General features: G+C 44.3%; 1 protein-coding gene and 1 long non-coding RNA gene across 5 annotated transcripts; both read left to right on the top strand.

Annotated features, from left to right (window-relative positions):
- Window positions 1-7,688: 7,688 nt before the first annotated feature.
- Window positions 7,689-24,901, top strand: LOC306982127 (striated muscle preferentially expressed protein kinase-like). 4 transcript variants are annotated; one of them, XM_079581935.1, is made up of 6 exons: window positions 7,757-7,853; window positions 17,312-17,354; window positions 18,961-19,003; window positions 19,103-19,132; window positions 20,247-20,339; window positions 23,903-24,901. In XM_079581935.1, the coding sequence occupies exons 2-6, from the start codon at window positions 17,352-17,354 to the stop codon at window positions 24,250-24,252; spliced, it is 519 nt and encodes a 172-aa protein (XP_079438061.1). In that variant the 5' UTR covers window positions 7,757-7,853; window positions 17,312-17,351; the 3' UTR covers window positions 24,253-24,901. The 4 variants fall into 4 exon arrangements, with proteins under 4 accessions (XP_079438060.1, XP_079438059.1, XP_079438061.1 ...); XM_079581934.1 differs by lacking the exon at window positions 18,961-19,003 and having other exon boundaries at window positions 7,689-7,853; XM_079581933.1 differs by having other exon boundaries at window positions 7,755-7,853; window positions 18,873-19,132.
- On the top strand, window positions 11,518-12,067 carry LOC306982128. The gene is made up of 3 exons (XR_013794173.1): window positions 11,518-11,651; window positions 11,789-11,960; window positions 12,026-12,067. It is a non-coding gene; the product is annotated as an uncharacterized lncRNA (long non-coding RNA).
- Window positions 24,902-24,910: the final 9 nt, after the last annotated feature.

Here is a 24,910-nt window from a genome sequence, read left to right as displayed (position 1 = left end):
GGATCTGCTGTATTTCATTTCTCACCAATAAAGTGTGAGACAGTGATGAAGACGTGTTTGATATTTATTAACAGATATCTGCGAAAAGGCCATCTTGCTTTTCTAGTAAGAGACCGATAAAATGGCTACAGCTATAATATGTCCAGTGTTGATTTTGCCTCTTGTCTCAGTGGTCAGCGGTGTGAAAAGGCAGCGCCCTCGTCCCTTTCTCCCTCTCCTCTGGATGTGTATTTTCGGCGTCGGTATGTGCTTGTGCCCGTGCTCCGGCGATGTGTGGACTTCTCCTGTTGCGCCGGTCGACATCACAGATAATTTTAGCCCTAACGCACTGTCACGCTCAATCACTCCCCCCTGGAGCGATCGGACCCGCCCCTATAAGACGGCTCCTCCCTCGGGCAGCCGACTGATGGCCGAGGGCGGCGCCGGTCTAGACATCTGTATTGACGTCAGCCGGCGGTGCTCTGGCGCCCGTTCAGAGTTCACAGCTGAGGCGCGAGATAATATTTCAATGCTATTTTTAGCTCAATCAAAGCATAAAGCGTAGTATCAAAGTATTACAAGATTGAGGCGTATCTATCACTGTCGGCACGAGAAGCAAACTTATTTCTCTGGAATAGCTTTCCAAAATATAAATACTTATTGCATGTTTCATTTTGTTATGGTTATATGAATGTAGGCACAGAAGGGAAAATGGGATGTTAAATGATTGCTGGTTTCCATCAGGGCAGTGCTCCAGTCCTGAGTTTGTTCACATGAGACTGTTCTGACAGCTGGAGTCAACATGAATGAATGAAAACAGTGATTTTCTTAATAATGTTTATGTTACTACTTTGTCCCTGCCCTGAGCCTGGGACAGACTGTTCTTTGTAAGATGTTTTCCCCGTCTGCTTTGTGCATATTTGATAATATTTAGTTTTTTTGTTAGGGCTGCACAATATATCGCGACTTCAGTACGTCAATATTGTTCAGCCCTACTTTTTGTAACTTTGTCTGAAATGAAGGAGCAGAGCAGCTTGACATCGCTGCGGACCAATCAGAAAGCCCCTCCAAGGACAGAGTATTAAAACTTCTGTTATAGAGTGTAAGAGTTCATCTTTTTTATCCTAAAAACAGCTTTGTTAATCATGTGTTGCATAATGTTTATGAATCAACCATTTACATATAAACAGTTAGAATGAGATTTGGCTAACGTCAGCTCTGAACTTTAGCTTCAATGATCGATAGCTTCATCTCTCACAAAAAGGCAATAATCCAATTGTTTTTTTCATTCATGTCAAATCCATGTTAAATATAATTGATCTGACTAATGTTTATCTGTAAATATTCTACTGGATTTGCTCGGTTTTTATAAGATTGACAGTTAGGATAAGGTAGAACATTATTTATCTCACAATGGAGAAATTCACTTGTTACAACAGCTCTCAAGAAGCACCCAGGGGGTGCACATCTACAGATGGGGATATATTATGCACATAATAAATACTCTAAAGACAAGGGAGAGCGCAAAGTAGTAATAAAAAATGAGAACACAATATATATATTATATTCCCCTCCTGGAACCGCCACCATAACCTGGTGGAGGGGTTTGAGCACCTGAATGATCCTGGAGCTCTGTTGTCGGAGGCTTCGTGCCCCTGGTAAAGTCTCCCAGGGCAAACAGGTCCTAATTGACGGGTCAGACATAGAGCGGTTCAGAAGCCCCTTATGAGAGACCAACAGGCCCGTTTGGAATCGTGAGGCCGTCCTCTCGTGGACCCACCACTGGCAGGTGGAGCCATAAGGGGCAGGTGCAACGGACAAGTGGAAGCAAATGGATGGATGGATGGATATATTAATTAAGTATCATAAGGTCAACACAGTGCAAAACTTAAGGTCAGTGCAGGTGATTGACAGCGTGATGTTATTGCATGTGGTTTTGCATTGAGGCTATTGCACATGAGTTATTTTACAGTCGTGTTGTACAGTGTGAGAGCAGTGTCGATGAAGGACCCGCTGTAGCGCTCCCTATGGCACTGAGAGTGTCTCCGTCTGCCACCGAAGGAGCTGCTCAGCTACTCTACAATCCCGTGGAGTGTGTGAGATGTGTTGTCCATATTTCTGATGGTTTGCAATAATATTGCTCCGTCATCGTTATTGCGAAAGTTCCCAAAAATATTGAGATATTCAGTTTTGAGTCGTCCAAGCCCAGCTTTAGAAATAATTGAATCCATCCTCCTGCTCATTATGTAGAGCAGAACTATGAATCTTTTTTTTTTGCTGTGAAATTTTCAAAAAAATCAGCAACTTGTCTCTGAGATGCATGAGAAATATCACCATAGCAACTTTAACCAGCCTCCGATGGGTCTTTTTTACTGCACTTTTTATTATCCGTCAAATGAGCATCAGTTACACGAAGGAGGAGAAAGTATGATGTCCTGTAGACTCTGACGGGATCAGGATTTCCAAAACCCATGAAAACCTGAGAAGTGAGAGTGTCATTCAACCTTCCCCAGGGCCGATTGCAGTCAGACTAGAGTGCACGTAACAGCCGAATCAAAGTGCATTGAATTGGTTCAAGGTTTCTTCACTTGCTGTCCGTTCCCTGGAAGCTGAATGCCCGATTGCCGACATGTATCTGGAGATGGGGCTCCGTGCTCTGAGGACGCCCTCTGCCCTTTCCGGCGTTGAAGGATGGACCAATAAAATGACACCGTAATGTTACGTTTCAGCAGACAGACATCATCACTTCTTTAAATCCGACCTCCAAAAGAATTCCGGACGAGCCTCGCATCTCCACCAGCCTCGTTTTATTCCGAATATATTTTTAGCCGCACTATGTTACGCCGTCCCCGTGGCCTCAAGGTTTATCCGTCGTAAATAGCCGCCCCACACTTCCACTTGTCCCACTAATGTACACCCTCTTTTATCATGGATGCTGCAACATGTCGGCCGCCGGCTCTAGAGTTTCACAACTGTCTCCTCTCCAAGTGGTGCAGAGGACGCGCAAAGGTCGCCCCGTAATCCCCTCCCCGGCTTTAAATTCCGGGCGGGGGCTTTCTCAGCCGGGGGGAACAACGTGAAAAGTTAGTCCAAGAGACATGGGGTGAGGAAGAAGCGGGTTAGGGTTAGCGGTTTGCGGTCGCCTGGGAAATGGATGTTTTGTCGGGCGAGGGGGCCGTTTAGGAAGTCAGAAATGTATCGGAAGGAGCTGCTGGATGCTCGGAGGGCTTTGAGGAGCGGTAGCGCGCCCCGGGGCAAGACACGCAGAGGTGAGTGGGAGATTGTACCCACGCACGCAATGGCAAATGCTAGACTGTGTTGCTTTGATAAGGAATTTGTCTACTCTGAACAGAATATGCTCAAGACAGACGTGGTTTGCTTCTTAACAGGATTAATGTCTCATTTGCAATGGGAGGTTGCATCATTTTTGTGTGTGTTTCGATAGGATTTAAAGCCAAACTGCGGAACACTCCAGGTTTTGTGTTGATACAGCCCAAGAGCATAGTATAGAAAGATCAAAAAGCAACGATTTGACAAGGCAAAAGTAAAGGTCATCTCTTTCAAAGATAAGGATCTGGAAAGATATCTGAACCGCTCTGGTGTCGGATTTTGTCGTTCCTTTCAGACAGATCGTGCTGATGTGACAATGTCCTGACTGAAGCCCTTGATGGAAACCTGAAGGTGCATTGTTGCGCACGTCCAACCCTCCTCTCCGTCCCATTCCTTCGTGTTTATGAGCCTCCGCGACAACAGCTCCGCGGTATCAGCCCCGATCTGTCCGCTCCTAATGACTTCGCATTCTCCAAATGTTCCCTCGCACTGGATTAAGCCTCACTTTCATTTCATTAACCGGCGCATTAGCTCTTGCGTGTCTGCGTCTCTCTGTTTTTGTCCCTCGCCGTTATGCCGGGTCTTGGGTCTGGATTAGGTGCTAGGATCGGGTTGCACCGGGACAGTCAACACGGGCCACTGCCATTACCCCCCCCCCCCCAAACACCAACCAAGCACATGCGACTAAAGCAACAACTGAGGGGATGCAGGTGCAGCTTCTTCACTGCTCACAGCTCTCTTGGCGTTTCCAAAAAATAATGGGACGAGACCACAGAACCATCAGGGTCGTAAGAAGTAAAGCTCAAAGACTTAGAAAAATCAACATCGATTTTCTTCCAGTGCTGTCATTTTCAGCCGCTGTAACCGACTGAAGTGTCCAGAAGTACAAGGTGTGCGGTGTGAGTTTCTGTGACATTATAAGGTCTTCAAAAAGATTGTTTATCGCAGTATTTTCTTGCCTATACTACTTCAAATTTCAAGTCAACGCCCTGTCGGATCATACCGCTCGCCCTGAGGGGTTGCGGGACACCACTGCCCTTTTAACCGGCCGCCTTTGCTCAGCTCGTGTCGGGCCGATAGAGCCGTGCGCCTGGAGCCCATCCATCAAAGCTCTGCAGAGAACAGCCCGCGTCACACGATCAATGGCCCCGGCGCTCTCGCTTTCATGGTGCGCCGAGGCAGAGGCTTCAGCGAAAAACAAATGTGGATTAGAAGAAGTGCAGATTGCGGGCTGCGACTTCCTAAAGGAGTGGAGACGGAACAGCTGCTGCTTTTCAACTGCATGGTTGGAATAAAAACATACACAACGCGAGACACAACAAGTTAGAAAATGTAAATATCATATATAAGCCACAGCTCTGCATGATATGTCCATTTGAAGGTGAACACAAAGACATTTATCGCAGTCTGAGGTGATTGGATCTCATGTGACGAGACTTAATGTACAAAGTTAATACCCTCAATGTGCCATTAGCGTTGCATTAATGTGTCCCGACTCCCGAGAGAGAGAAGACATTAGCCAGATGGTTTTATCTTAATGTGCGGCAGAAGACGTGCCTTAGGAATTGGCTTTTGCGGGTTAAACAATAAGAACACTACAGACTGTAGCATGGGGAAGGGGACTGTGTGTTGGAATCGACCACGGAGCTGGAGATTGATATGCGTGTCTGAAAAGGCATGCATATCAATACATGCCACGTGTGCGTCCGCTACAGTTACATATTCGTCTAAAGCAGATTACCCCGGGCTCAGATTCATGGCGGGCCCCACAGTAATGAAATTAGCCCATCCCAGCGGACTGCGGTGGAGGCTCTGTTGTCGTGGCTCCGCTCTGGAGACGTGCTCTTTCCATAAAGCGTGCTGTGGAAGCTGTTTAGTCTGTCAGTCACGTGGGTGAAATGATTGATCGGATGGAGGGGGGAGGGTTAGATTCCGTTGCTATCCATCTCCACTTCGCACTGGGATGGATGGAAAGGTCCAGGCATGTTTGGTGGTTGGCCAGGTTTTTACCTAATCAAATGAGCGAGGGCTTAACCATCTTGGGTCGTCTCCACAGGGAAAGGAATCCATATTTTGATGTTTTATTATTTCAGGGCCCGAGGATCTATGCTGGAGGGCCGGAGTTAGCCCCTGGGCCGGTGGTTTCCTACACCATAAACTAATTCTACAACCCCAGAGCAAGTTGTAGCTTTATTTGTGTGGCTTAAGGTCCCCTGAAGCCACACGATTTCAATAATACTATTTGCTCGAGTGAGTTGGAGTGAATTTTGGCCTTGTTTTCCCCAGTTGCGCAGATGTGTTGGAGGGAGCGCGTTCGCAAAAGCCTCTCGATCTTTTCAAGGAGGCGGAGACGCGTCGAGGAGCTCGTGTCACGCCTGGGATTCTGTCGGTGGAGAGGAGCGCGTTACATAATACGGCGTTTGTCTGAAAACAAGGAAGAGACAACAGCGCAGCAGATAAGTGTGCAGATGATGTGACGGCTGAGGAACGAGCATTCCTCCCCAGTCGATGATATCTATAGACCTTTTGACAAGTGACATAATTAACGTCAGAACGCCTGGTTAAAAGAGTGAAGGAGGCGGGGAATGGTCAATATCGTACAGTGCGGCGCAAGATTAATGGTTTCTGTGTTTCTTCAATCCTTTTGCGGATCACATTAGGTGTATTTAACAGTGTTGGAAGAAGCCAGAACATTGCAGTGGAATCCAGTGACTTGTATTTGACCCAGTTAGGCCTCAAATGTGTATTAAAACAAACGGAAATACAACTCCAGGTATGGCACTGATGAGGGACAGACATGTTGACTTATGAATGAAGATAGTGTGAAGAATAATATTGTTTCAGGCTAATGCCGTTGTGGAGGTCTCTGAATGTAGCTTCCTGATCAAATCCATTACCAGCAGATATCCTTCTCCCGCTCTCCTCATCGGACACAGCCACAGTTATAGAGCTTTGGCCTGAGGATGGATCCAGTGATTATCATGTTTCACAGACAGAGGAGTTAACCCTTCGCTGGTGAGGCGCTTATTACTCCGCCTTGGACAATATAATGCATACAATGTGGACAATGCCTCTCGCTCTCGGCCCTGAATGCTGATAAATAATTGAGGCGGAGCGGGCTCAAGGCTGCTACCTGTCCAATGGAGTGGAGTGCAATGGAAAAACACTGTAGAGAGAATGTGCCTAGTACCATCGCAGCATTGTAATCGCTTATATCTTTTTACAAGCAGGAGAATTGTTGCTTAGACTTTTTGGCATCACCTTGGTAACAGACTTGTGGTGATGTAGAAGGAATAAGCAAATAGCATTCAGGAACTCGCTGTAGTCATGCAGCGTTCTCTCATTTACCAAGAAAGCGCTGTACAAGTTTGAGGTGTATTATTATTATTGCACGACCTGTCTTTCACTATCAAAGTAAACAGAATTACTCAAAACTACATAAATGAAGTCAAATTCCACATCTGGACCAGCAAAACAGCTTAAAGTGGACATATCCTGCACATTAGGCTTACAAATAGACTTTAAAACATAATCTTGGTGCCCCAGCATTGGCATTTTGTAACTTGAAATGATGTCTCTATAAGTATTAAATATTAAAAATGAAACACCGGTGCTCGAGCTGGTGCAGACTTTGCCTGGGGCTGCTCCTGCCGGCCGCTGGAGGAGGAACTTATTAAAAAACTTCTACTTTTTTGATTCATGACATGGTTTACAGCCTCAGCTCGCCGCGATAAACACACTTTGAGCAGAACGACTCAGAACCGATGTAGTTTCGGGTTTCAGCAATGACACAATCGTATCCAGGAAGTACAGATATTAGCGCTGACACCGTAGAAGAAGAAACAGCAAAATTAAGCAGCATTACCCGAGGATTACCATCAAACCCTGACCTCTAAAGATATATTTACCAGTAGTAAATTCACTTTTTTCCCCGATACGTATCATTTAACAGCACCCAGCCCTAGTCTTCCTCACAGTAGGTAACGTAATTTTTTATCCAAGCAAATGTTTATATAGAAGAGCTCTCGGATGCGTGACTCTCCCTAAATGTTAAAAGCAGCCGCGTAGGACGTGTTATTTATTTTCCACATCGCACATTGTCATATTTTGTGCACCCACCGCCGTGCCTCCTCCTCCCTCGCTCCCTGACTCTTTTCTTCCTCCTTGTTTGCCCCCCTCCTCCCCCTCCTCCTCCTCCTCATCATCCTTGATTTCGATTCGCTCTCCCCTCCCTCTCTCCCTCCCCCCCCCCTCTCTCTCTCTCACTCGCTCGCTCTCTCCCCTCGCCTCTTCCCTCCTCGCGTTCAGATCCGCGCTGGCTCAGACAAAGGCAAACCGAGCTGCTCCGCCGCACATTTGCATCCTCCATATTTTTTTGCGTTTTCGGAGCGCCCACGTACCACAGCGGTGTCTTCAAACCGCCGCCACGCCCCAACGCCGGGTTCGTCTCTCACGGATATTGTCCTCAAGCCGCAGGTATTTTTGCACTTTTGCGCCGCAGAAACTAAATTATGAAGAAAATCTGGTCCAAGAAAAGATTTCAGGTGAGTTGTCTTGTTATTATTGTTGCTGAAACTATTGGAATGCCACTCCCTTTACCTGGGAGAATTTTGCTTAATAGTTTTATCAACCGTAGATACGTAGAATATTTATCGGAATACTTGTATAATGATACTAATGTAATAGATAGTGCATAGCATTTGAGAACATACACTACGTGTTGCTCTTAGCCTTCAGTCACTTGAGGGCACATCAGGTCAAAACATGAAAAAAACAATAAAAATGGCAGCCAGGGATAATAGTTTTTGCTAATAATTATGATTACATGAAAGGAATGGCGATTCGTTTTTCAGAATGTGCTGAAAAGGTCTTGGTATTGTTTGATATTAAAGAACAACTAACCCCAAAATCAACTTTTTTTTCTAGCTAAGTTGTATAAATGGGTATCTTATAGTGTTGTCTACATGTATCTGTCACTATTTTAACAATTTAGTGCATATTTGTTGAAATCCTGTCTTTGTGTCCAAAACCGTCTGTGTGGCGCCATCTGCACCTTATCGAGTGCATTACATGCTTTACTGTTGGTTTCCTTCGTGATTAGCTCTGAGCGGGGCGCTTACGTCAGCAGGAGGGCGCCGACGTCAGCGGCCTCTCTTCTGTGGAGTATAAAAGCAGCCCACTCCGCACACGCCCCCGTAGCGAGTTGGAGTTTGGAATAGCGAGTGTCTTTATATCGATTTTCAGGTTTGCGATTTATTAGCGTAGCTTTTAGTTAGATTTATTACATAGCTTTTAGTTAGATTTATTAGCATAGCTTTTAGTTAGATTTATTAGTTTGTCGTAGTTTAGATAGTTATTAGATTTAGTTGTAGTTTAGTCTTAGTGAGAGATTAGTAGCATTTAGCATAAGAATTAGCTGGGTTAGCTGTATTTAGTGTTCTGTATTGTGTAATATTAGGTGTAGTGTTGTAGTCTTGTTTGTTAGGATGGGGAGAAAGTGTAGTGTTGTAGGTTGTCATAGTTCTGTAGGTTTACATTACTTTCCTCAGGACTTAGAAATTAGGCGCCAGTGGCTGCGCGCAATTGGCCTGGGGGAAAACTGCGAACTCCCGCCTCGTGCTGGAGTTTGCAACCAACATTTTGCTTGCGATTCCTTCGCCAACTCCTTGGAGTTTGAGCTGGGCTACAGTAAGGTTCTTCGTTTGAAGAATGAGGCAGTCCCCACCCTTGCTCTTCCACGACTGAGCCCACCGACACTGCTGCCCCGCCAGCAGGACGATTTCAGGCGCCAATCTGAGGTGAGTGAGAATAACAACAACCTAAAACTGCTACTAATGTCATGTAAGTAGAATTTCGATAGTGCACGTTGAAATAGATTGTAGTAGTGTCTCAAACAATGCGGGATCTGGCGTGTAAATAAACTATGCACTGGGTGAGGCTTGTGGCTGCGTGTGCTCCAAGCGGTGCGCCCCGCACTCGTTCACTTGACTTGGGCAGAGGAACAGCAGTCTGCATCCATCAGCTGTCTGGCAACTCTCTAACCCCGCTCAAACAGAGAGCTATGAACCGCATGAGACGGTGAGCTGACAGTTACACCGCTGTATATTATGACATGTGAACTTTTATAGCCTTTTGTAGCTAGCGGGAGTGGCTAATGCATCAGTCTGCACAACAAAGTTACGCTGAGACCGCGCGTAATTGTGCTTGAGACTGAGCACCAAACTAGTCTACATTTTCGCGATGACAGTAGCTTTCATATTTGACAACAGCTGCGCAAAACGTGAGTGCATCTACAAGCTAACCTATAAAGCTAACGGATAGCTATCATCTAATGTGTGGCTAAACTGACCGGGCAGGTGCCCGTGGCTCCGCGCGCGCTCGTGTGATATGTGATCGTGGTCAGTGAGGGGCGAGAGGGCTGACCACTCCAGGTGGACCGTATGGTTATTGGGTGCTCTGGTGCTGGGATCCATATGTTGGCTTACGTTCACTAATCTGCATTAGACAACAATTAAATGCACTAAGGAAATGTAACACATTACCCTTCTTCTGTAGTGTACATTTTAAAAATAATATGTATTTTTACGTTTTCAGCCAGTGACCAGAGAATTTGGCTGCCAGACTGATCCAGTCATTGTAAGGCATGCAAGTGTCCAGGCCAATGTGAAGCCGAGCAGGCGAAGCAAAGGTGATATCTCTTTTTATTGTTTATACAGTCATTTTATTTCTAAAAACACTCTGTTTTGTGTAAATGATAATTACGGCCATTTTTAACATGTTTGTTTATTTTGTTTGTGTTTTGTACAGCTACTCAAGCCCGGACCGCTTACACAAGCGTCGGTTGTGGTACTGAGGACCTGATGGAAATCCCTCTTCCTGACAGTCCCAGAGCAGCCTCTACACCTTTAAAAAGGAGAAGGTGTGAGGTGTCAGCGTCTGACCCCAGCTTCCACATCGATGACAGTGCCAGCACTGTGAACTGTTCAAGGTACAAAGGAAATCTAGCTTTTTAATAGAAAAAATATATACAGCTTCCTGTTTTTTTGAGGGATGAAATATCCTTTATTTTATATAGCATTCCCACTGAAGTCCCTCCACACAAGGACAAAAAATATATTGTTCACGAGGACCAACTGCTGGAGCTGTTCAGGCGCTGTCCTGTCTGCACTGGTCGCTGTGCTGTGGACACCATCACAGTCGGCACACTGCTTCGGGTCAGTCAACAGTGTCCTCGCTGTGAGTTCTCCAGTCAGTGGTCCAGTCAGCCCATGGTGAACAACATCCCAGCTGGAAACCTACAGCTCTGTGCTGCTGTGCTGTTCACCGGCTCATCGTTTAGTCAGATTTCAAAGGTACAGCACAAATTATTTTGTTTGGATTTTGTTTCCATCTATTATCAGTTGATAACCTATTTTTTCCTTTTATAGTTCTTGAGGGCCTTCAATATTCAGGGACTGTCAGAGCAGTGCTTCTACAGGCATCAGGCAAAGCTCCTCATCCCTACGGTCAACTGGCAGTGGAAGTTGGAGCAGGAGGACCTCATCAGGGAGGCTCTTGAAAGCGGCTCTGTGTCACTGGGCGGGGACATGCGGGCAGATTCACCTGGTAAATACATTTCATTAACATTTATCAGAAGTAAAAGTCAGCTAACGTACAACTTGCATTCGTGTAGGACATTCGGCCAAATATGGCAGTTACACCATGATGAATCTCAGTAATAACAAAGTCATTGACATCCAGCTAGTCCAGGTAATGGAATTCAAGGAATGTTTCAATATGTAATTTGGGATCACTCTGTGCATTTCAGCACCTAATTTATTTTTTGTCTTATTAGAGCAATGAGGTTGGAAACAGCGTGCGCATGGAGAAGGAGGGCTTTGTGCGGAGTCTGACTATGCTGGAAGAGAGGGGTGTCAATGTGGAGGCCATTGTGACGGACCGACACACCGGCGTGCAAAAGTTTTTAAGGGAGGAAAAGAAGGAAATCAGGCACTACTTTGACCCATGGCACATGGGAAAGGGTATGCATTTGGGGAATGCTGTGTAATATTATGGTTATTCTGCATTTAGTAAATATGTATTTTAAACTCTAGGAATTGGGAAAAAAATTGATGAGCTCGCAAAGAGAAAGAGCACCCAGGACGCTGGCCAGTGGAGAAAAAGCGTGGTAAATCACCTCTATTGGGCAGCTTCGACTTCCACCTCGGGACAGGAGGCTGTCGCTAAGTGGACGTCTGTGGCCAACCACATGCAGAATGTGCACACGCACGACAATGCCCTGTTCCCTCGGTGCCTACACGGGCCTCTGGTTGGGGAAGGGTCAAGAGTGTGGCTCAAACCAAGTAAGTTTTGCATTTGTTATCAGTAATACTGGCCCTCTACTCATTGTATTTTATGTACATTTCAAAAATGTAAGGTTGGCATTGTCATTCGAAACAAAAATTGCTTTACAATTATGTCATGGTAATTTACTCTGTAGGCACAGCAGCATGTGAGAGGCTCAGTGACATTGTGTTGGCTCCACGCTTTGTGAAGGATGTGGAGAAAATCAGCCCGGTGTACCACACGTCAACCCTTGAGGCCTTCCACAGCCTGATAATTAGGTTCTCCCCCAAAAGTGCAGGCTTCTCCTTCAGAGGAATGTTAGCAAGGTAATACATACATACATTTAAAAAAAAAAAAATGTTGTGTGAATCTGTACCTAAAAATGTTGTAGGTTGCAAATTGCTGCCCTGCACTACAATGAAAATGCTACAAGGTCACATGCTACAACACTTGAAGGTGTACTGCGGTATGCGATAGTGTACCCAAAGTACAAACGTGGCGACTACACCGTGCGAGCCTTGAAGACCAGAGCTACCTCAGGTATGTCACATTAAAAACAACACAACCAATGCTTTTACAAAGACAAATGTTTTGTGCTTTGTTTACAGTCTATATTGACCAACTAATGGCCCTGCTGTTTGAAAGTGTGGTTGAGGATCCTCTCCCATACCAGGAGCACACAGACAAAGTACCTGTGCCTGAACCACTCTGTGCCCAGTATGAGAGGCCAGACAAGCAGGAGGCTGTGAGCAGGCACAGGTCCAGATTTTTCAAGAGGACATAAGGTGAGCATGTTAAGTTTTGGCTTGATAATTTTGTGTGGCAAATATATTACGTAGATTACATAGCTAGTTTATAATGCTAGACTATAGTGCTAGTTTAGCAAATGTAGAATAAGTAAGGATTAAACAACAAGAAGCTGTGTATTACACAGGTTTACTGCACAACGCAGAGTCAGTTTTTTCAGATGATTTATCTAAAGCGACTTCCACAACAATAGTAGCTTAATTTTTAATCATTACTGTGGAAATTGCTGCAGTGGAGTGATATAGAAGATGATTTTCAGACGAACTGTGCGATTACAGGGAAATAATGCACCAGTTACCATTAGAATTCTCAGATGATTATGGATTGACTGTGGAATATGCATTATTATATTTTCAGACTGGCCTGGCAGTATGGAACAAAATCTTTTCAGAATGCAGACTGTGTTGCCTGAGAGCAGTGGCTAACCATGAACCAAAGTCCAGTGGATGAAAAAAGCCCGTGTATGAGTGGTTTTCTGGATTTTCCAGCTTGAGGTGTGTGCAAGACAGGACTGGCCACTCATTTGAACTGTCATAAGTACCTGTAGGTGAGCACATCACAATATTGCTCAACTCGCATTAAAATTCTAACAAATGTAGCATAGGAGTATTGTATTTTACACCAGTAAGTGGGAGAATCGTTTTTAGTGTTGACCAATAAATGCATTTGTTGACACCTATCATTTTGTTTATATTACTATTTCCCCAAGTGGTTTATATTTCTTCTCATTGAAAACAGTTTTTTGCCTTATTGAGGACTATATTTTACATGTAAATTAGAATGATGCTAACACATCTTGCACGCAAAAATGTATGCTGAGTTGTAACAGACTTTTCTTGTCCATGCAGAGTCAGAGGTGGAGAAAGAGGTGGAGAAAATGCATGCAAACCATTCTTCATGTCCACTGTATGTATCGGATCACACGGTGATGCATTTGATCAGTATATTGATGACAGACTTCCCTTTTAAAGTAATTCATGTCTTTGTGTGTTTTTTAATTTTTTTTATAGCATTTCAATTCACATTTTCAGACGACCTCTCTATCGGGCAAAGAAAGAATGTTTCTGGAAATGGAGGCACATTGGACAAGGACAGTCGCCAACCACATATAGAACGATGGGAGTAAACATGGCAATATGAAGAATTCTATAAGCTGACATGCCACTGGACAACATAGTAGATGAAATCAATGTTCCATGCAAGATTTAATTGTAGACACTGATCAGCAATCCAAGAACAAAATGAAGCCTTTAGCTGTTTCTGTCAGATATTTCACAGGATGGTTTGGTGAGGTAGAACCAGCACCACTTTGTCTCTAGAAGCTGAAAACTTAATGGTGCATGTGTAATTATTTTAGTTGGTATTGCTGGGTTGCAGGTTCTAAAATGTGATGTCACACTCCCCAGTGGGGAGGCAGGAGCCAGTTTTTCATATTAACTGCATTACACTTTCACAAGTTGCAGCCAAAAAAATAAATGTATGAATTACAAAAATGATCACTAATTTCAGTCACTGGGTCCATTATCTTTCTTATACAAGACCAAACATTTCCTCAAAAATGAAATAATTGTACCTCTATATAACATTATAGGCCTTTAGAACACTAACCTGCAACCCAACAACTGTATAGCCATAAGAAGTCAACTTTGTCTCCCGTGCATTGAGAAGACCTGCATGTATGCATGCAGCATACTGTACATGAGCTACTGCTACTTGGTTAATTTAAGCCATCCTGTAGCTCAACTGTGGATGCAAGAATTCAGCTTTACTGCTATGTTTTTAATGCCTTTTCCCCTCAAAACTGTAATTATATCAATCTAAAAGGCGTATCAAAGTTTGATGGATGATCGAGCCACATTTAAAAATTCAGTTCAGTGTGTTCTAGTTCTGATTCCATAAATTAAGTATTAAACAGTCAAGTTCGATATTGTATGGCAAGTATTAATTTAAATTGTATTTGTTCAATTTGTTTATTGCACACATCTAGGTAGACTAAGTGAATAGAGTACCACATGCAGCTTGATCCTCAAATGAAATATAAACTGTCATTATTGATTGATTGATATTGTCGTAGTAAGATTAACAAAAGAAAAATTGCATTGGGTAATTGCAATGTTGTAAAAGCCAGGAAGTACAAAATTAAGTAAGAAAACTTACCAAAAAAATAAGATCTATCATTTTCACTATTTCAACTAAATAAGCATACGTGTAAAGACTTTATTATAGCCTTTACTCATCATTTAGTGGTAGTTCAGTGCGTGTGTTACATTGGTTAAACCTGTAATTCACTAAATGTAGTAATAGAAATGACTTTGTGGACCCAAGAGCCTAATGTTACAGACCCTTAGTTAAGCCTTTAGATAAACATGGATGATTTATCTGCTTTATCTTCAATGACCAACCGAAAACTATTTCTAGGACAGTGTTCTTGCACAATATTTTTTTTTTTATGTGACATGTTTTGTGCACTTTGCTGTGAGAGAAATAAAATAAAGCTTTGTAATACATATAATCAAGTCTCTATACCTCACACATTCTCTGCTTGGGACACTGAGATACATCTGCAATGTTTATGTAGACCACAGTGAAAAGTCTACATCTAAAATAGATCGGTAGATTCTGAAAGTAGCCAGGACAGTTACGTTTGGTCCCTTAGCTGCGATGCTAACATCGATCTTGCTCAATGCTAAGCCGTTAGCTTTGTAAATGACAGCGGAATCACTAATAAAATAACCCCGCGCCTCAGAGCAGTCTCGGGTACAAGGCCGCTGTCTGCCACGATGCCTGTCCTGTGTAAAGAGAGCTGTAGAGCTGTCTCACCATGTTGCTAAATAAGTTAGCTCGCTGTGCTCGAACTTTGTTTACGAGGAGCGTTGCGAGTGCATCGTTAGTCAAATGACTCAGGCCTGTCAATCAGACCCCGAAACCCCTCCCACCCCTCACCCCTCCCGCGTGCCCCTTAGTCCTCCAGGCAACGCCCCTTTTCTGTTGAGATTTTCAAATCTGACACTCTCAGACTGAGCCTCTGGAAGGGGGGGTTAGATACCCTTTAATGACGTTTCAGTTAAAATAGTGACCAATACAACAGCAAAAAACCCATTGCTTTTGAATCTTAAAATGTGTGATGGTTGACCGTCAAAATGTGTAAATATCAGCTCTGAAATCCAGCGCACATTTGCTAGGAATTGCCCTAAAGCTGCTCATATCCTCTCAAATTCTACCACCAAATTTCAACCGCACAACACAATCTGAATTTCTGCCCCGCCTCCTCATCCAATATGCACTCGGCAGGCTGTGACCGCCGAGACCATTTGCTGCGGCGTTGAGTTATTCATATTACGGCAGGGCAAGGCTCCCCGACCGTGCCCAGATGGAAAGTGTGTCAGTGGGCTACGCGGCGCTCGAGACACTGGGGGGGGGGGGAACCACCTCCGGAGCAGGTTCATCTACGGGGGTCTCTGGGTCTTCCACAAACTCCTGATCGATAGGAAACCGTGGGGAATAGGACCATTTGTTTTCGTGCCCAGCTGGTTCGCTTATTGGGGTACACAGAGGGGAGATAAAGATGGGGGTTGGTGCCGGTGCTTGTGTTGATGTATTACGAATGAGTCTAAAGCAGGCAGGTGCCCAAAGTTTTTGGAAGATTGGTTTAGTCCCGGGTTAGACTTGATTTAGTTCAGTTATAGTCATGGCTTCGTCTTCATTGCCCAGTCTTACTTCAGTCAAGTTTGGTCTTAGTATTGACCTGGTTTGATCTAGTTTAGGAATTGGCGGCGTCTTGTCCAAATAAATCAATATTTCAAGAAAACAGGACTTTCAGTGAGTTGTAAATATGTCACATGTTAGAGTAAATGGGAACTTCGTTGAACGTTGTGACCACGCACTCGGGCCAGGACCACAGAACCCAGACGCCCCAAACCAAAGAACCATAGGCCGAGCAAAATCAAGCAAGTGAAACTGTTGATACTAAACACAGCTCTGTTATTTTTCATGTGGCTCATTCAAATCTTGGTGCTATTTTAATTGTTATTTAGTGTTGGCCATTAGCTTCATGACGAAAACATCTGCTATGATAAACCCATCCATTTCCTCCAGTGTCATGTTTTTAACATGATGCTTGTGACTGTCCATAAATAACTCACTGCCTGCCATGTAATATTTAGCTCTTTATTTATTTGGATAGAACTCTGCTAATCCCTATGTAGAAAATAACGGGAGAGGAAGAGCAGTGGTCCCTTGTGTTCCTGCAGCCCATTGGTTTGTTGGGCTCTTCAACTAAGTTTATAGCTGGTTTAGGCCTGGTTTTGGTCAGGTCCTGCATGTATCCCAACTTTAGTCTCACAACAATCCACCTCCCTGACTTAGTCCTGGTTCAGACCTTGTTTTACGTGTATTTACTCTTAGATAAAGTTGTGGCATAGACATTGTTCTACTCCTATTCCCTCTGAGTAAAAGTTCTGGCAAATATCCGGGGGACTACAGCAAAGGGAGATGGAAGCTTCTAGCTGAGTGTGTCAGTTGCCTGCAGTTGCTCAGACGCCCCACGCAGCAGCATTAGACAGCAGGGAGTCAGCAGAGAGCACCGAGACGCCGCTGACTGACAGGCCGGGGAGGAGGCATCTCAAGACGCCTCCTCAGCACCAGCCAAACTAACAGGACTGTCACGCAATCGCGCAAACCAAATGGACAACCGGGCTGAGAATTTGGACTCATTAGCTGTGTAGTAAAAATAATGTGATGAAATGATGAAATGACAACGAGGAGCTAAGTTTACGAGAAAACGTGTGTAGGTTTTAAAAGGGCTGCAGCTATTTTAACACTTTTGAGTGAACCGGACCAAATAATAATAAAACATGTTGTCTATTTGCAGAGAAGTGGCCACTCGACGCGGACCTTTGGCCGACTGACCCATGGTGTGTTGTCAGTATAACCTTCCCACCGCTGCATCATCTGCTCAGCTTTGGTTTCCTTGTTTTAGCTGCACGTTGTGATTTATCCCTTTAATATCACTCCTACACTACTGTGATGCTTCACTAATGTATTCTACGCTTTTTATTGTTTGTTTTTGTGTAAATCCACCCTCGAAAATGACTTTTGCAATCATGCAACCACCGCGTAAGCTCCTCCAGTCAGTAATAGCAGTGAAGATGCCAATATTTAAACAGACGCTGCCAAAGGAAAAGCTAAGCATGCTTCATATTTTTTGCAAGCCTTTGTAGATTTAGAGATCATCTATCTGATAAAAAACGCGTTGCTGTTGACTGGGTGGATCTACATAGCCTTCTGCCAGCTCTGTAGTCAGGTAAAGGTATAGGCACTGTGGCTGAGTGACTAGCACTCGCACCTCACACCAACAAGGTCCAGGAATAGACTGTGTGGAGGCACAAAATAGTTCACGTTGTACAAGCGCAGACGTTGGGACATATGCCCTCTTGGTCCTGCTGTTTCAGAAATGCCCTTTCGCCTTCGCAAATGCTAATATGACAAAACTGGTCAATTATTGTTCCTGTTTTAGTTTTTCAAATGCTTGACGTTTGAACCCATAAAACCACCAAAGCCAATAATATTATTTATTTTATTATCGTTATCATGATCATGAAATTATGATCACCTCTAAGCCACACCATGTAACTGTACTTATCCAATAAACTGAACAAAATACAAGCATTTATTTTATTACAGATGCTTTATATTGTTGAAAAATCCCTAAAAGCAAAACAAACCTGTGTGTTTGCTTTGACTAGCTTTACTGGGACGTCTCTAGCTTTTCTCCGTGGAGATGTGACTAAAGGCAGTCAAATATGAGATTTAAATAGGCTAGGTCCTCATCCAAATACAGTCTTTGGCTACAATGAAAATATTACACAATGTGCCTTTGAAAAAGAAAGCTGAAATATCAGGATCATGGTCTGACCCTTGACTGTATGATCAAACCCTCTTGAACAATGATATATTCATTTTTGGACGGCTGACGGGTTTTCTGAAACAAGGTCAAAGCAACATTCTTTCATGCCATGTTTGATGCTTGTATCATACATTGAGCGATTTGGTTTCTGGATTGGTTTCCTCTGGGACTCCAGTTTCCCAAACCCAATCAACCCAAAACATGCAGATTAGACACAAACGTCATGCTCCAGGTACTTTTGACCGAGCTCACAAAGTGCGCTGCCATCCACACATCTCATTTACAATGGTTGGTGGAAGCGTCATATGCAAAGTTCAGATCAAATGTTCATTTCATTGCCTTACAATATGATTTGTGGTGCAGAGTGTCATATTTCTTCTGGTTCTGAGCTTTCAAATGTCCATAATTCAGCTAAAGTCCTGTTCGTGACATTAACAGCTTAAGGTCTGTCTGCTTGCCTAAATTTGAACTCAAATTGCAGTGCCGTTGCTCAGTGCCACAAACCCTTTACCTTCATCTTTGACAGAGACCGCCCATGTTACGCAGTCACAGTCAGGATTCAGAATGAGCTGTTCCCATTTCGTTTTTGGTGACGCGCCTCTCTGATCCGCCAGTCGCCCTCCACCCTGGGCTGCTGGTTTTTTAGACTTCTAATGGGTACGAAGAGGATTGGCCGTGTGGGTGAGCGAGATGCTGGTTTCCATAGTAACGCTGCTCTCCCGTCTGCCCTCTCTTGCTGCCACTATGGAAGCGAAGTTTTCCGCTCCTGTCGAAAGCAAAGCTACGGTAAAAAAAAAAAAGATAATTATTTGCTCATTCATGCTCCCCAAACGTCATCGTCGTCCCCCTCCAACACGTCATCACCGTCTCCCTCACACGTCACCCCTGTCTCCCCTGTACAGGTCATCAATGTGGCCTGTTGTGATGGAAATGTTCCCCAGAAACCCATTTACCACAGTCGATTGTTCCTTTTCTCTTTGTTGGTGTGAAAATGAAATGTTCTTTTTTTTTGTTTTTTCACTTTTAATTTATTTCTTATTTTGTACCAACCTCATCCTTGTATATGTGTATTTGTTGAGTGTATTTGTTCAGATGGAATGAGCACAAACGTCCTATGCATCATTGTTCATATCTTGACGTATAATAAAGTACATATGTGCAACAAAGTTAGTCATCCTCAATTCCACTAAGGTCTCATTTTAACCATCACAGTTTGTAATAATGCTGCGTTCAAAGCAGCTGGTAACCATAGGATTCATAGAAATGCCTGTTCCCACAAATGATAGCCGTCGAATCCCAGAGCCGTTTAAACTGAGCTCACTATCCCCATGATCTGATATCTGACCCTGAATTTGAGTTAGCATTTAGCTCAGAGGACACTTATATCTGCCACATTGTATCTAAAGTTAAATCTCCAAAGGTCTGTTCATTCATTAATGATTTCTAACGAGGCTTTGACCTCATCTAAATGTGATCGATGGTTGACAACAGCTGAAAACAGCTGGCTCAGGGTCCCATCATTTTCGATAATGTCCTGCTTTTTTATTTCCAAATGAATAGTGTGAAGTATCTATACTCTTAGTGTAAAATGTACAATATTTGGTGTCCTAGCTTTTTGGATTCTAACAATTTGTGAACTAGTTCTATCCTTAATTGTGCTTTTGGGCTACATTTGCAAATGAAACGCTCCAAACCTCTTGGTGATGGGTGTGTTCTCGAAACCACATGTCAAGCTCCGGCGTTGGCCATTGAGTTCACTGTGTTGGGGCTGTGGGGGCCGTGGGGGCTCAGGGGAAGCAAGTGTCATGCGGCTATTGTGCAAAAGCAAATCCTCCATCTTCATCACCTTCTTCTCCGCTTGTGTTCTGCGGCTGACGTGTGATTTATGCTTGTGTTTCAGACTCTGAGACTACCGAGGATGAGACGACTGAGCCCCAGGTGGAGACCAAGCAGGGCCGGCAGCAGGACAAGGCGGGCCGCAAGGGACACACAGGTATCACGGGTTTACCTTCACAGGGATGCAGTGCAGAGGGTAGCTTTAGGATGGATGTGTGGAGTTAGCTCATTTTTCCCTGTGTCGTAGTGGATTTCCTCCAGCTGCTCCCTTTTTGATTTAACTCAGTGATATAAATTTCCTGTCGAAATAGTTCATGAATAGGAGGGACATTTAGCAGTGTGTTGACTGATGATAAGCTCAAGCGTGGCTAGTTTTAGCCATTTACAACCAAGTTTCAAAACTAGGGCTGTGATGATGCAGCATTGTGAGATAAATGAGAGTATGAGTCTTGTATCAAAACCATTTCACAGTACTTTATTGATATCGTGCAAAGTAGGGCTGTAACTAATCATTATTTTGGTAATTGATCAACATGCAAATAATTTTTTACGATTAATTGATTTACCGCTCAGTGGTGAAAGGTGCATGACAATTGAATTTTCCAAACGTTCCCCCATAAAGCCACTGAGCTGTAACAACAGGAGGCTGCACTGGTGCTGAGTGGGACTTTATCAAGGACAGGTGCTGCGGTTGAGGAAGTTTATTTCCAAACTGGTTTAAACTCCAGGATCCAGCAACAATAAGAGGAGCTCTGCTGCTTTCTGATTGGATGCTTGTCCTGAGACACAGACTGACCATGTTCATGACATTTACAATGTGCCTACTTCCCAGCTCTTTTAAAAATATTTCATCCACGTACCAGAGGATATGTTCAATACTTACTTAATTACTGCCAATACATGACGATCTGTCTTTTGGAAGCATGTTGAAATTTGACAGGTTTGTTACTGTTCCTGTCTGTATGTTTGCGTTGCTGTAGTTATGACACACAACCCAGAGCCACTAAACCAATTAACAAACGGCCTGTGATCATTCCCTGTTCTATTTTCACCTCCCCTGGGGTTCGCCGGAGCGTAGTCAACCCACTGACACCAAAACGTACAAGGTGAACAATCCGACATGTTTCTGCACTGGAGCAGGAGAAGGGTGTCAATAGCTCTGATCTATATTTAAAGTTAAAGCCTAGAGGAGGGGAGGCGCCGACTACACTCTCACAGATTCACAAATCACACAGGAAGTTTCAACTCTATGGACTTTTCATTCAGAAATGGCAGCACTAAGTGAGCAAATATTGTACGTGACCTACAGCTCTGTGATCTCACGCAGAGGGACGTTGCGTGACCTTGACTGGTTTCACCCTTCCCACCTTGAATCCCTGATCGCGCCTTTGTTCTAAATGTGACGCCGCTCCCTGGAGGTGTTGTTGAAATTTCACACCGGCAACGCGACACAGTGACAGCGAACAGCACGGCGCTTCTGCCACCGCTGCGCCGAGACACTTTAGCTCCATATATTTCTAACACTGTCCCTTTCGACAACAGTTTAGTCACCGAACACCATTTAGCCACGGCCCGACTCCTCTTATCTGATCCTGGCAGTGCTCGAATTACCTATGCTAGGATTTAGCCACGTTAGCAACCCTATCAGCCTTTGTTTTTAGCTTGTTTTTAGTCCAAGAGGAATTTTCCAGATACTGTACTCCAGTTACCAAACCATTTTCATGTGATAATTGCATAACGTTGCCAAGAGAAGAGTCCCAAAAGTACCATGCCCAACCTTTCTTACCCCATTAGTTACTTTTATGCCGGATAACCACTCATGCTTGTAACTACGCGTGGATTGACTCAATTATTCTTCCGTTTTCTTGAGTTTCCTCCTCCTTTCCGTAAGTTTGGCACAGTGAGCCTCATCCCCGCTGGGTCACATGGCAGACAGGTTCCCAGCAGGAAACTAGGCCAGTGTGTCGGGCCGCTTTGCATCGCTCATCAGTTTAATTCATATGGCCGTCCCGCTCTGTACACCAGGCACGTCCGGAGCATCTCTGCCCGCTGTAATGAGTCATCAGCATCAATGTGAGGGCTTGTCTTGGCAGTTAGAGCTGGCAGTTAGTACGAGGCTAAATCACTCCGAGCTGGTAATTAAGTACGGCTGAGCATTTAGATTCCCTTTTCCACCAGAAAGCATTGTTCATTCGCTTTCTCTGATGCAGACTATCAATAGTAGCAGTAAATATACATTTTAATTAGGCCCATTTTGTCTGCTTAATTGAGACTTCGAGAGTTTTTCCTCTGGGTCCTGGTTCCTCCATCAACTTATTATATAATCCGACACACTATTAAAGCACGTAAATACTTTTTTTAATCATTTCTAAAACATTTACACAGATATCCTCATAGTTTGCTTTTTAGAGACTTTTTCTTACTTTGCTTTACATGTTGAATGCAATCTACATAACGTACATATAGTAAGGTATACAAAGGAATTTCTTAAGTTGCATTTTTGTGATGTAAAAGTAGCTCACTGGGTACAAATGGGTTGGAGATTCGTGATATATGGCTTTGAAACAGCAGGAGAGGTGTCCAGAGATGTCCATTTGTCCAATGAGTTCACTGCCCCATTGTATCTTTCTTGTAATTTGGCCATAAAAGGAGCCATTTTTCTTGTTGAATCCCCTGCCGCTGACTCAGACTCCCTCCCAGCAGCGGCGGCGGTTTCCTTCGCAGGTTTCGCCCGGCCGTTCCCGTAAGTTGCTGACCGCCCCGTCTTTTCGCTGCCCGTGCACTCCTGCCTCCGCGTGCTCATCACTAAAACATCAATCCTTACCTGATTTGCGGGCGGGTGGATCTCTTTAAGTGGGAGCCAGACCACTTTCTGCTTCATTTCCTGTTTTCAAGAAATCAATAGCGTCTTTATGTGCTGCTGTTACATCTGCATCTTTTAGCTCCAGGCCGGTCTCCCGCCGCTCAGCGCTCCTCTTTTTCAGGCCAATTTATTAGTCTCACTGAAGGAGCATTCTTAGATTTGGTGTGAATATCATTATTAGCTTCATTAGCTGAGCTTCTCACTGACTTGATCTACAGCCGTTCAATAAATGTTGAATAAAGGACATAAATGGTTTAATTTTGGGCTCAATATTTACATTATTTAATTTTTATCCAAATTTTGTATCTCTTGAACTAGTTAATTGTGTTTCATTGAGTTTCATGTCAACTCGTGTGTTATTGAAGACATGTTGTAGTTTGACACTACTGAGTTTCAGTGGCATCAAGCCGTCCTCAGTATCTTTCAGTTTTGATATACCTAACTTCCTATATCCTTATCCTGACAGGCCTCGTCATAGTCAGGACAAAGAGCACAGTTTTTAAATTCGTATCGTATTATTATTGTATTATTGCTGAAAATAAAGTTTAGTGACAGTGTAGAAAAGATAAAACCTTTACTGAATAAGTTTCTCCCTCTCTCCACTCTCTCCCCCACTCTCTTCCCTCTCTCCCTCTCTCACCCCTCCTCTCTCCCGCTCCTCTCTCGCCCTCTCTCTCTCTCGCCCTCTCTTTCTCTCCCTCTCTCTCGCCCTCTCTTTCTTTCCCTCGCTCTCTCGCCCTCTCTTTCTCTCCCCCTCTCTCTCTCGCCCTCTCTTTCTCTCCCTCCCTCCTCTCTCTCGCCCTCTTTCTTTCTCTCCCTCTCTCTCGCCCTGTCTCTCCTTCCCTCCCCCTCTCCAGGTGACGGCGGGCGGATGATGGACTATAACCCAGACGCCTCTGATCGCAGGGCGACACTCCCGGGCACCTATGACCCTGTAGTAGAGAGAGAACTGCGCGCTCTGGGCTCTCGGCCCCCGGGCGCCCACCTGGACCCCTCTAACCCAGCCAGGCAAGGCCTCGGTGTGACCGGGGGCCCCGCTGAGGGCGCCCCTGTGCGGCACCTGGGTGTGGAGCCACTGATCCCAGCGTCCCACGCTAACCTGGCCCGGCCTGTGCAGGGCTCAGAGGAAAGTGTGTCTGTAGGCAGCGACTACTACGGCAGCATGTTCAGTCTGTACCGGGGCAGGACCTTCTCCATGCCCCTATAGCACAGGCCCAGAGAGACTGGACAGGAAGTGACATTTTAGACCCAAGAGCAAAAAGCATCCTTTCCTCCCACACTTTCCTTTGACTCTGTTTGTTGTTGTGGCTGTGTTTTGAACTAAATGTCACTGTAACCTCCTGATAGCCATGGCGTTCTGAAGCTAATATTGACTCAGCAGCACTGGAAACTGTGAGCACTCTTTTTGACACTGCATGCGTCCTCTCAGCGGCGGCCATGTTTGGATTTACACCACAAGTTTATAGAGCTGCTGTGGCATGCATGGGTTTGAGCCAAGCTAATATTAGCATGTTGTTATTACAGCTAATGACCATACAATCTGTTTTACGCATGTTGTTTTATATTTAATGTCACGTTGGGGATACTTTTACAGCCATTTTGTAAAACTGTCACCCTGCACTAGGCAGTTTTAATGATTTGTATAGTGACTTTGGGTTTGTACTTTTTTGACACTTTTCTGTAAAAATAAGGCACATTCAGACTTAAAGGAGCAAAATGATCTAAATCTCAAAACTCCAACTTTTCTAGGACTGAAACCTCATCCCAACTTTCCCCCCATTCACACACAAACAGTTCCCCTGCTCCGAACCAGGATAAAACTGTGGACTCTGCTAAAACCACCAAACTGTCCCGCGCGGGCCCCA

The sequence above is a fragment of the Gobius niger genome (assembly GCF_951799975.1).
Source record: "Gobius niger genome assembly, chromosome: 23".
NCBI classification, from domain to species: Eukaryota; Metazoa; Chordata; class Actinopteri; order Gobiiformes; family Gobiidae; genus Gobius; species Gobius niger.
This window is presented reverse-complemented; position numbering and strand designations above follow the sequence as displayed.

Coding starts and splice junctions, on each gene's coding strand:
- LOC306982127 (XM_079581932.1), top strand. Junction 19,133..20,246: donor CTGTCGAAAGCAAAGCTACG/GTAAAAAAAAAA, acceptor CTTGTGTTTCAG/ACTCTGAGACTACCGAGGAT. Junction 20,340..23,902: donor GGGCCGCAAGGGACACACAG/GTATCACGGGTT, acceptor CCCCCTCTCCAG/GTGACGGCGGGCGGATGATG.